This window comes from Anas platyrhynchos, chromosome 5, assembly GCF_047663525.1.
Source record: "Anas platyrhynchos isolate ZD024472 breed Pekin duck chromosome 5, IASCAAS_PekinDuck_T2T, whole genome shotgun sequence".
Classification (NCBI taxonomy): Eukaryota; Metazoa; Chordata; class Aves; order Anseriformes; family Anatidae; genus Anas; species Anas platyrhynchos.
Genome location: NC_092591.1, coordinates 53,582,498 through 53,595,588, shown reverse-complemented (window position 1 = coordinate 53,595,588; position 13,091 = coordinate 53,582,498). Strand labels below are relative to the sequence as shown.

Here is a 13,091-nt window from a genome sequence, read left to right as displayed (position 1 = left end):
CAAATAGAAGTTAGGCATTGAAATAGGTAGGTGTTACTGATTTTAACTTGAAAAAGATTCATGTGTGTAATAAAACAGGATACCATCAACAGGATATATTCAATACCATAACATATCATTAAAACAAACACTTAAATGTATCTGGCAAACAAATCTTGGCTACTTCCACTGTTAAACTCAATTATTTGGTAGTATCCAGATCTTAGATCTGGTTTTACAGGAAATACATTATTGCATATTACTGAACTGCAAACCCAGGTTACAGCATTTAGTTAGGATTTGAGGTACTAAACATTTGATATATACAAAAAAATAAAACTTTTGATTTTGTATTTTATCTGAAACTGTGACACTTCCAGCAAGATTGTGGTCATATCATAACATCATAGCAATGCTCTACAGCCAACACAATATTTATTAGGTGTTCTGCTCTGTATTTATAATCCAAACAGCAAACAGGTAAGATTAGAACTGTGTAAAAGCAGCTGAGACCCCAAGTCTAACATGAGAAAGACAGTTCTCACCTTTGCTTTGAGGGGGGTTTTGGCTCCTGTCCCGCAAGACATTGATTTCATAGACAGCACCATACTGTTCAAAAAGTTCTCTTAGATCTTTCTCACACCAGCTCCGTGGGACCTGACCCACAAACATCTTGATAGCATCTAGATCAGGTTGGTCTGGGTGATCCAGTGTGCCATTCATTTTCTTTGAGCTATGAAAAATAACAAGGAATTTCTGTTATATTACTCACTACAGATTCTACATGCCACTGCAGCTAGAAGCAGCATGCTTATAGTGAGATTAAAAATATATTTCAACAAGTATATAAACATGTACGATTAAAACAAAGAGACTCCTGCACATCTGCAATCCTGCATGGCAAGAGAATATTCATTAATATTATTTACATTCACTGGCAAGTCATTTACTTGGAAACCAATTACTCTGCACAGTTGTTTAAAACTTCTCCTAACGCATGCTCTTACAAGGTAGACATCTGGGATTCAGGAAATGTTTGATGAGATGACTGAAAAATGTAACTAGTTCAATCCTGTAAAATTTTACAGGAAAAACTGGAAGTGGAAGGAACCTAAACTAATAACTAGCATAAATGAGGGTAACTTTTTTGTATGTTTAAGGATGACTATGTGGAATTATATCCTGGGGTGAAAAAACATCTTAAAACAGAAAAATAGGTACAATTGAATCAATGAGAAGTCTTGTTAAAGATTTACAATGATACAGTGCTTTGTGAAACTAGGCAGCTTTCAACAATATCTGGAAAAAAAACAGGTTCAGGTTGCAGATGAACAGGTTGGGCCTGGATAATCTTAGTCTCAGACTAAATCAAACTGAGTAACAACAGTAGGGTGCTAACACAGAAAGAGAATCATTACTTAGATTACAACAACACACAAGCTTTGATTATGGGGTTCTTCAAAAGGTTTCAAGGCACTACATGGAGCTGTATGTGAGGCACTACATGGAGCTGTATGAACTGTTTAAAGCCTGTCAATAAAACTGTTATACTTCACCCAGCTACCTGAAAGCCATACGCTGCTTTCTGTATTGACTCCTCACTGTTTGCTGAATACAATGTGAGGTCTTGTTTTTGGCAGTCACAGGCTGGTATACCACAGGACCTATCTTTGTGGAAGGCTGTAATGACATCCTATTGCAGCTGTAGTGATTAGTATGCTAAAATTGCTGGCCAACCCCTACATAATCTAGAAAGAACACGGGGACCAGAACAGTAACCATGCAATGATTCCCCCCAGCCTGCTCCCCAAGCTCATTGTTGAAGGATACAGTGGCCTTCTTCCCGAGTAGTCAGCTCTCTTCATCTTTGTTTTTTGTTTTTTGTTTTTTTTTTTCTTTTTTAAAGATTTTTTTTCAATAGCTTATTACATTACAGGCAATGACAGGAACACTGTTTACTATAGGCACATTATTCCCTCAATATAATTTTTGTAGAAAATTTTCCAAAACCAGGTAACGTTTAGTTATTTTTTCTCCCCTCTCAATACGCTGATGTACAGAGTACGATAAAGAATTGATGCCAAAGTTTTTTAACTGTATGAACTGACCTCAGAAACCACACAGCTTCTTACTAGAAGGAAAGAGAATTATCCTCATAAATCCTTTCACTACTCAACCTTTCCACTCCAAAAGAGTCAGCATCTCTTCAAATATCCAACATAAAGAATACCTTTTACAAAGAGGTAAACTGCATGTTTTTTTCGTTCTAAATGAGAACGACTGGAAGTCACTTAACCTTTTCCAGTAATAATTTTCAGCCCTGCTTTCTCTCCCGTGGACAGTTTCAGGAGCACTGCCAGTCCTCTGTTAAGTGAGCAATTTTTAACATGACCTCAACAGGATTTCAAGGAATCCTTCATTCCTAATTAGAAGGTTTAGTCTGGAATCATTAACAGGAAAGCACTGGAATTGTTCTCCCAACAATTCATTTCAATAACTGATTTTAGAACATCAGCACCCGTAGCATACAGCATACACGTAAACAGTACAATCAAATAGCTTTATTCCTCCTTACCCCCCAGCCCCAAAATTAACCAACTTTTTCCTCTGCGCAGAATCCAGAATCAACTCCCAAAGCCTGCTACGGTTTCCTCAAGAAAACAAATTGCAGACTCCCCTATCCCTCTTCCCCCCCGCGGCAAGGGGAATTCATGAGACAGCACTGACTTCAGAGACGGCAACTCCAACTCCCACTTCAGTTATAAAATTAGACATGAAAGTAGACTACTTACACAGGGCTAGCATTCAAGGAGCAATGGTCCACCATCATCTCCGGGAGGAAATCCAACTTGAACGCAGCCATCACACCTCAGTCTGTCCCAAACTACTAGCACTAACTCGGTGTATTGCCTAACCCCTAAACAACGCACTTCCAAAAGTCCTGCAGGTCTTAACACTCAGCCACACAAAAAAACACTCAAACCACAGAAACAGAAGCTCGGGGAGACCAGCAATAGACACCACAGAAACAGGCTGGACTGGGAAAGGGACATGGAATCCCAGATTAAAAAGGGGATGTGACCATGTGAAGGGAGGCTCAGCTCAATACACAATGAAAATGCTGATGCACTGGGCTTGTTTTGTGCAATTTTCCCTGGCGAAGCAGTACTGAGTGCACTGTCAGATAAACAGAGTGTCAGATCCATGAAGATAGCAATGGGTAACAGAGCAGAAAGAATACAAACTCCAGTCTTTCCATCCCCAACTAACTCCTTGCCTCCCAAAATGGCAGCCCAAGGCCTCGAGATTCAGGCAGTTCCCATCTCAGCAGCATTAAGGTGGACAATTCATTGTGTGTAGTCAAAAGGTTCTTTCCCCACAAACATTTTCAATGTCTGATTAATGATCTCACTCTTTCCATCTTGTGCCATTTTTGACACTCTCTTAAATTCTAGGCAAATGCCAACTGTTTCTCTGAACCTGCCAAAAAAAAATAATCAAAGCTAAGGTCTGTTATCTCAAAAAATCTCCAACTCCCACAGGAGCTTCAACAGCTCCTCTTTAGAGGAGCAGAACATCCTTTGTTTTGGAAACAACACTTTGCCCATCATGGTTCTGTAAATCCAGAGACACACAGACAATGAAGAAAGGGAAAAATACAGGTCTAGTGGTAATACCATTCCTGTTTTTATACTGTTCCTGGCAGAGATTTGTTGAAAACTGTTGTATAAACTTTGGAAACACTGATTGTAACACCTTAGCTCCTTCATCACTAAAACAGGAATAACATGTTCATCGAGGAACCGCGAGGTGTAATAATTACACGCATAATACAGGCCTATTGTTAAGCCTCCAGTACTCAAACTAACGGGGAGATAATCTTGTTAATACCACATTGTGAGATGCAGAAATATTTGATTGCAGAGTGTGCTACAGAGCCAGCTGGGTGTGTCCAAGCACTCCAAGTGGTGTGATTAGCTCAAGTCCAACATGAATCCAGATAAGCCTTATGCATACAGCCAATACAACCCCATAATAAACTCTTAGAGCATCATTAAGGAACGCACACTGGGTCAACCGTGATCGCTTTTCTTGTCTATCAATGACTGCAACACGTACCTGCAGTTATTTAGACTGGCCAGTATACCAGCTTTCTTTATGCTTGCACAAATAGAGCATGTCTATTATTTTTTAGATAAATAACCCTTTCCAACCTCTGAAAAAAAAAAAAAGAACATTTCACATCTTCTGCCTACAGCGAGCTGGGCCTTGTAATAGAGAGACGTACATTACTGCGAAATAAGAGAGGGCTTGAATTTATCACACATCAGATTTTGGCACTAACTACTTCATGCATGCTCTTACTATGTGGTAAATGCAAGGAGGCTTATCCCTAAACGAGAAGGTGTAAGCTACCTGCTAAGCACCACTGGCATAAGCACGCAAGTCGGCACTGTGGAACACAGGTCAATTTACTAGCTTGCAGTAAATTGTTAGTATCTACCTTCAGACACATCTCACGGGCTTGTCCTACTTGAAAAATGCCATTCTGAATAAAATGCATCATATTCAAACATTGAATTCAGCCCATGGCCTACTTTATGGATTTTTCTAAAATGCACCTACAAAGAGAAACACTTCAGATTTATATGGTTACAAAGCAGCAGATAATATACTGGGGTTCTCTCCATTGTTTCTAGGGGTTTTCTCATTGTTTCTCCATGATTCTAGAGGTCAGCACCGTGAATTCTGGTCTTACCAAAGACAGAAACAGAACACCTCTCATCCTTAGTTTTAAGCAGCCAGTAAAACACTGCAGCAGCCATAGTCATTGTAGGTTTGATGAAAAATGATGCTGGTATGAGATACTCTAGAAAATGGGTTTCAAAAACGTTTCTGGATTGATTAGCTTAAATCACTACATCATTCTGATTTGCTTTTACCCCCACATCTCTCTGCTCACCAGAATAGAAAGCATATTTGTTTGTTCCGTTAAAACAAAAATGCAACAAGATACAGGCAGAAAAATTCCCACATCCTTCACTGTCACACTGTTACACTCCATGTCAAATTCAGTTTTCTGGCTTTGCTCATTAAAACATTAGTTTTGTACAATTATCCTGCCACATATTAATTTCTAATTCTCATTATACTTACTCTTTTCTCCTCTGATATGCTCACTTCATGTAATGAAAAACTGCCAAAAATATTTCACGTGCTGTTATGTACAATTTGAGGGAAGGAAAAAAAATAATACTAGAATGGTGGATAAATAGCTGAATGTACGTTAGCCACGACTCCATGCTTCACGGTGCCATCATTCCACAGTAATGACGGCAGTTTCAGTGACAAAACATTAGTACAGAGAATGGTTTTGTTTTAACATTACTTGGCTGAAGGAATCAAGTTGATGAGAGTAAAACACTTCCGGACTTTTCTTATAAAAATATCAGAAAGAGTGGAAAAAGATGGTATTTCACTACTGCATAGAAGTTGGAAGAATAAAGCAAAGAGGTTATTTCTTTGGAATTATAAAAACACAAAAGCCATCCTAGCCATTGCTCACAAAGAAAGAAAAATTAGACAGCTAAACACACTTATTTTTTGCTCAGATGTCAAATTCCTGCTGGCTTCCAGGCCCATTCTTTGACTGTTTCTATTCAAAGGATAATAGAAACAATGTCTGACATTCCAAGCTCTATGTACTGTAGCTACAAATTTAAACGTGGTGCTAACCTGACAATATGAACATTAAAAACTTCTGCATATTACAGATTAAATCTCACTTAAAAAATTATATATATATATATTTCTGAAGCCCTAGGCTATGCTGCAGAATATATCACCATATGAACTCCTCAGATTGTAAGGCATAAATGTTGAAAGTTTTGCTTTTATTTTTATGCTTGAAGAATTACATCCCATCTTCGGGCACAAAACTTGAAAATAAAACCCAAAAACCAAGTGCAGTATTTTCTTTCACTAAGAAAGCCTCATTCATTGCAACAAGCAATTAACTGAAAGCTAAATATAAGACCATCTTTTATTTTATACAATCTGAACCTCAGACAATATATACAGCTCTGAAGCTGAGGGACTACTGGGATGGTGAGAGCAAACTATGGGAAAGGATGCAGGCTATGGGGAAATCAGACACTGTGAAGCTTTGAAGGAGACAGGTCCTAGAATAAACTTCCCCTTGTATTATCTGTGCATATCCAGATCCCTACAGTGCTGCTGAATTGCAGTTTTGTTTTTTCAGCAGATAACCCCTAGGTTACACACATCAAAATACAGTAACTACCTGTCAGTATTTTATTGTTTCTTTGTTGATCGTGTAAGCACGTCAACAGAATGTTTTCAGTGTATGTGGAACCCAAAATGTCTTCCCATATCTCAATAGGTACAAAAAGCCCCCCACCTACTAGCCAAAGATGGAGTTGCTTTCTCTGACAATCTCTATGACAGTTACTCATTGTAGGTACACAAATCTGATACATTGAGAATGTTAAATTTACCGTCAAAATAAATAAATTTTCTGGTTGCTAACAACTCAGGTTAATTTAACTGAAAGCCATTTTCATGTATAGGTGATTTTCATAGAAATTCCTAGATAGAGAAAATGATAGGAGGGGAAGACAACTGCTTTTACCTCTGAAATACCAGTTTCACGGTGCTTGCTCTCATGCATATAGCAGAGAGCATTTAAATCGTCTATACTCTCTAGAGCTAGCACAATTTAAGTAAAATCCATTATAAAAATAGCTTGTAATGTAAGAGTTTGTTTGTATGTTTCTTCAAAATATTTCTGGGGACCACACTATTTGAGGTAAATCAAGATGTTCTTAATCTACTCCTCTGGCTTGTGAATGAAATCCTGTTTACCTTTAGCTTCTACTCCAATTAATTCTATGAAAGATCAAAACAAATTCTGAACTTCTGTCTGACTGAACAACCTGCATGACTCACAGCTCTGCCAGAAGATGAAGCAGCAAGTCACCTATTCCTTTAGCTTATAGAAAGCCCGTTTTCTCTATGTAAGCACTCCTAGAAAGAGAAAATATAAAATGGCACCTAAGCTTACTATCAAATAAGAGTGCAAAGACAGATTATTCAAAATGAATTACACAAAACCTATTTTCTAAAAAGTGAGAATGAGGTTATCTTTCTGGAAAAGAATGTAAAGCACTGCATTAACACCTGACCGTATTTGTTTTACTAATGAAGTCCAAACGGTGGAGTTTATAAAAAGACAAAAAAACACACACATACACATTGCCTTTTAAATTGGCTACAGGACTCCTTAAATACATATTATTCTTTGGAAATCTTTCTGTTCTTCCTGCCTTCTTACTGCAATGCAACATTGGCTTGAAACAAAATTCCTGCCACTCATTTCACTAAGCAGGAGAGACTTGCAAAGGCAAGTCAGAAACATGGAAGAAAGAAGACTTCTTACTCAGTTCATAGATAAAATATTTAGGAGCAGTGAGTTTTGTAATCCTGGAAAAATATTGATGGGGTTTGAGCACCACTGCTTGTTTACAGGGATATATTTTTCCACTTCTATCTAGTGCACATATATATATAATTCCCACTTAAAAAAAAAAAAAACAAAAAAAAACCACAAAACAAAACAAAAAAGATAACCAATAGGTTATATGCATCAAAATACTGGATATACAAACCTACCACCTTCTAGCTAACATTAGTAAGGAACAACTAAGTAATCTCACCTGTAAACACAGACTAATCAATCATTTGTAAGATTTTAGACCTGTTTGTCTAATGCACGCAGTACTACACATTATGAGAACCAAAACACAAATCTAGACTGCACTCTACTAGTCCAGTGTGGCACTTCTCAAGTTCCACAGAAACAACTTTTTACCTTTCTAAATCAACATATCCAGTACACACTCTTCATGTGAAAACAGATCCAGTACACACTCTTCATGTGAAAACAGAAGACTTTGTGTGGATTAAAAACATAGTTGCCTTTCTGTGGCAACCATGAACACAAATCTGATGTGTCAAAGCAGCATATAAAGCCCAATACCTGTCTCAGTTGGTTGTGCAAAGGGGTTCTAAACTATGCTGGTCAGAAAAGACCTACCACTTGCTGCTTTTTCAGAGTACCATCCGGGATTACAAACTGTGATAGAAAAGAACACTGTTTTCCCAGTTCTGTACAGACCTGATGCAAAAATTCAAGCTACTTCCCTTAGCTCCTCTGTTTCCAGATGTTTTACAGGACAATCAGGATGCAGAGATGCTTTCCTGAGACACAAAGAAAGGAGAACACTGTTTGCTAGACAATAAACCTAAGCATTAGTTAGTTGACCCTTCCTACAAACATGACAAGGCATTCCACAAGCAGAACTAAAAAAAGCTGTTCCTACAGATGTTATCTTACCTCCTTACAATAAAACTCAACAGCCTTCAATGTCTTCAACAGCCAACAGCAGGACTAGTTCAGAGCTACAAGCACAATGCCAGACAAAGGAAAGGAGCTGACTGTTTTGTTTTGACTTTCTCAAAGCACTGTCACATTCACTTAACGCTTAGGAACTCAATGCCTTGAGATGTTTACTGCTCTGCTTCTTTTTTTTTTTCTTTTTTTTTTTTTTAAATGAAAAGTGAATTCCAAATTTTTCAGGAAAGATTAAGGCTTGTGCATTGTTTTCTTTAAAAACAAGCCAATAAAAACCCAACTAATCCAACTACTTTTTATTAATCAAGATACTTCTGGACTGGAGCACAGACTGCACAGGCTGTACACCTACATCCAGTCCCTCCTGTCTGCTCCCTGTGATGCACACATTAGTGTGCGGGCTCCTCAAAAGGCACCAGCAAAGTAGTCTCGAACACTGAGGATTCAGACAGGTGACTTTAAGCCATTGTTTTGCTGGAAGTACAAACAGGAATCAAATAATGCTCTGACAGAATTTAATGACCATAATGTAAAAGTAAAACAGATAGGGAAAATGTGTATATACAGTATTACCCCGTGCCAATGCGAAGCCAAGCAGTTCTCCATTGACTGCCACACACCCATTTGACTGACAAGTCTGGATGTCATCCTTCTGGCTTTTATTTGAAACAAGCACTAACGCGAACACGTGTATCAGCTCAAATAGGTTACACGTGGCCTATTTTTGCAAGTGGATAATGTCTCTAAGCTAACCAACTTTTCAAATGACAGGTAAGAAAGCAAAATCTTAATGGCTGATAAATCAGTATTCCTCCTCTCAGAGGATGAAAGGAGATGTTTTTTCAGGCAAAGGGTTGTAGATTTTTTAAACTCCTTGCTGGCAGGATACTGCAGATACAATAAATTTACATGAGTGCAAGGACAGACTGGACTAGTAGCTGGAAGCTACCAGACAAACCCACAACAGGTGAGGTTCCTGTAAGCAGAAAACAGAGGTTGAGAGATTACTGGGTCAGTTTTGTGGTGACAACGTGAAAACAAACAGTACAGATTATTACCCTCTACAAATGTGGAAGGCAGCAAGTCTGGAACATGTCAAAGATCCTATGCATGTGTATTGGGAGAAAGGAATGGCAAAAAGTACTACAGGAAAAAAAAAAAGAAAAAGAGAAGTTGTGCTGTTAAAACTACTCAAAAGCTGAACTATGCATACACTATGTAAATGCTAATTAAAAATGCTAACTTATTACCGGTAATGTATTCAAATGCTTTCATAAGCAGCAAAAATAAGTAGTAAATCACACCTCTGGCCTTCAGAAATTCTACAGCACAGACCGTGATCAGTATATATGCATTTTCCTTTCTTTTAAAATGCCTTGCAATTGCTTTCAGTATGTTAGCATGTAACTGCCAAATAAACTCAATCTGTGGTATATTCAATACCTGGCTTACTCCTGAGGAGGACTACACCAAATGGGAGATGACAGCTCTGCAACATGAGCACTTATCTACCAGGAAGCAGGTTACACCATTTGTTCAAATCCGAGAAGCCAAAAAAAACCTGCAACAACGTTTGGCTCTGGGAATAACTGCTAGTAACAGGAACTCAGAAACAGCTGAATTATCAGTCTTAATTCCCTCTTATTGCAGATAAATGAAGTTCAAAGCCTTCACGACTGCGGCTCCCAAACTTCTGCAATTTTCCCTTCGTTGTCTTCATCTGCTTGCCTGAATGGGGAAACATGAGCATGCTGTGAATATACTAGTGGGGTTGTGGGTATCAGACTTCAGCAGCATGAGCAGCCCACAGCTCTGCAGACAATGCCCTGCTTCTCTAGGGCAGAACAGCTGCACAACACTACCCTCTTACTTTCTCAGGACAGCCATCAGCTAACACAGCAGCATGAGGCTGCTAACCCAGTGCTTGACCTGCCGCAGCTGTGTCTGCTACTTCAGTGATGACACTACAAATCCTTGCAGAGGCATTACAAAAATGAAGAAACAAGTGAACAGGCCAGGAAACTGCCTCCTGACAACGCCTTGGGCTTGTCTAGCACCTACCTCCAATCATGGAATTTCTTATCTTAGAGCAATGAAGAACAAACAGAGCCTCCAAAGCTCTCTGCTTTGAGGTTGCTCAAAAATAAATAAAAAAAAAGACAAATCACAGCTATTATTTTCAGAATCCTTACCCCCTTTCTTTTTTTTTTTTTTTTTTTTTTAAGACAAACTCCAAAGGATTTTAACTATCACAGTAGCTCCATGTACAGTGACAGACACAGTATATACTGGCATTTTTCCAACAGCAGCCAGTACCTGCTCACCCTGTTTTCAAGGAGAGTACCTATGCACCATCAGGTTAATATTCTACTAAAACAATACAGTGAAATCAATAAAAAAAATCTGTTAGGAAAAACTGCACATTAAAATATTTACTGATGAACTCCATCTTTTCTTTGTTGCTTCACCGTTTCCTTCTAACACCTGCTCCCCAAAGATACATAAAACATAGCTGTTAATTTTCATAAAAATATAACAGTCTCTCCCAGATAAGTTTTGTTTCCTAATTTTATCTGGCATATTTCCTCATTTTTCTTCAGACTGAAGGAATAGAGGAGACAAAAATCAGCTTTATCAGCTGTTTCTTGGTGGTAGCAGTAGTAGTGGATAAAAAACTTAAAAAAAAAAGAAAAAAACACTAAAAAAAAACACAGCAAAACTTACTGTGATGCAAAGTAGACAAAGACCTGGCTGAAGAGGAATTCTATGAAAGACACGAGGCATATATACAGATGAACAAACTGCCAAAAGGCTAAATCATGAATTCGGAGCAATTAACACATGACAACCCAGTAGAGCAGCTGTACTTGTAGAACAGATAATGGCAAGCCTTAATGCAGGCTCCCCAGAATAATTAATTTTGTCAAACCAAAGACAAGGTAATCACTGTGTGTTTATCCCTGTTTGCAAGACACTTCACAATTAATAATTGATATGAAGAAGCAGCATTGATTTATGAATCCCAGGGCAACTGCTTTTGAAGCAGATGCTTGTAGGTTTCCTTGTAGGTCTCATTGCCAACTTGTTGTTTACAAAGCCATATAGCCATTAAAAAACTATAAAGGATTTAATCTTGTAAGCCTCGTTTTTTCAAATTTTTTGTCAATAACTGTAAAATTTCAGGTACTGTTTAATCTCTACTGAAAGACATGCAAAAGACGACTTCAGTAATTTTTATTTATTTTTAAACACCAGCCAAAATTCCAGCAGACAGTTTGGGAAGCATTTTGAGTTTTTATCATTACAGTGCTAGAACATAACACTGCTTATGTGTTTTGGAAGAGACAAACTACAGAAAAATACCTAAGAGATCTGAAAGACTTGTGGACATGCTGGCAACACAGAAAAAAAACCTTGAGAAATTAGGAAGAGTAGCTTGGCCACAACAATAGTAAGAGGAAATAAAGGCTGCAATATAACACAGAGCAGGAGACAAGGCAGGAAATAAGAATACAAGAAGCAAGGACATGCATCTCTGCCCTGTGAAATTACAGAACTACTAAAAGGAAATGGAAACAGAACAAAACATTGCTGCTGCCTGAAGTGTTCTGTCCTTTTTTAATTTTTTTTTTCTTATGTTTATTAACTGAGTTCTGACTTGCTCAAATTGGAAGTGCAGATGGTATACAACACCTGTACTTCAGCACCCAGTCTTCCATAGAAAAGAATTTGAATACTAATGTCTGCAAGCTACCACGCGCTGAAAGCAGAGGAACCTTTCCCCTCTTTCTGTCTGCGGTAACAGCCAGGAGTTCACCCTCACATATTTCAGCCTTTTGTCTAAGAAACAATCCTGCAAGCAATTCTGTGGAAGTATTTTATACATGTAAGAAGTTGGAGATCTAAACACAAGTACGACCTAGAAATCTGGTTTCAAAGAGCCCTGTAGTTTTGCTGTCTTTCCCTATACAACATGAATCTGCAGCTCTAGACTTAGTCAAGAAGATGCACCGAAAACAAACATTTTGTCATCTCTGCAATATTCGCAGAATTCTTTAAAAAGAATCAACTACACATTTTATGTTAGTTTTCTGCCACTAAAACACAGCCAGAAATTATTCTTCTGCTAAGGAGTTTGAAATCCACTGGGTCCTGGAAAGCTCTGACCAGTCTGCTTCTCTCCAAGCCAAACACACCGCAGAGCTACGAGGAGCAAGCCAACCAGCTACGTTTACACAGAGCATTGCCATGTTGTTGCATATGGGACCCAGGGGAGACTGCAGAACCGACTGTACAGCGCCAGGACAATACCACATCTGAAGATTGTTCTATCACCCCACATGAGAAATACTTTTAGCCGAGGTTTATTGCAAGTAGTACATCAAGTGTTTGTGTAAAGAATTTAGAGGAAGCAAGAACTGGTCAGAGAGTGAGGTTTTTTGTTTGTTTTACTCCAGGAACATAACAAATAATCTTAACTGAAAGGAACAAACTTCATATTATTGAATAATTTACAGGCCTCTCCTTCCTGACTGTTTCTAGAATAGCAGCCAGTTCTGTTTAAAAAACTTCTACAAGTATGATTGAGGCTTTTCCCCCCCTTCCTTTTTAAATTTCAAGAGACCTTTCAGACTAAACAAAGCAACAAGTCTCAAGTTTCATTGTCCTTTGCAGCAAT

At 38.2% G+C, this 13,091-nt stretch overlaps 1 protein-coding gene across 22 annotated transcripts in view; it reads right to left on the bottom strand.

The window, feature by feature from the left end:
• CELF1 (CUGBP Elav-like family member 1) overlaps positions 1–13,091 on the bottom strand; it is a 60,374-nt gene that overhangs the window by 28,925 nt on the left and 18,358 nt on the right. For all 22 annotated transcript variants that reach the window (XR_011809786.1, XM_038179997.2, XM_038179998.2 and 19 more), the window contains one exon: positions 525–712. Coding sequence is in view for 21 of the 22 variants with exons in the window: in XM_038179997.2 (XP_038035925.1) it covers positions 525–702 (178 nt within the window). In the remaining variant the exon portion in view is untranslated. The remainder of the gene's footprint in view (positions 1–524; positions 713–13,091) is intronic.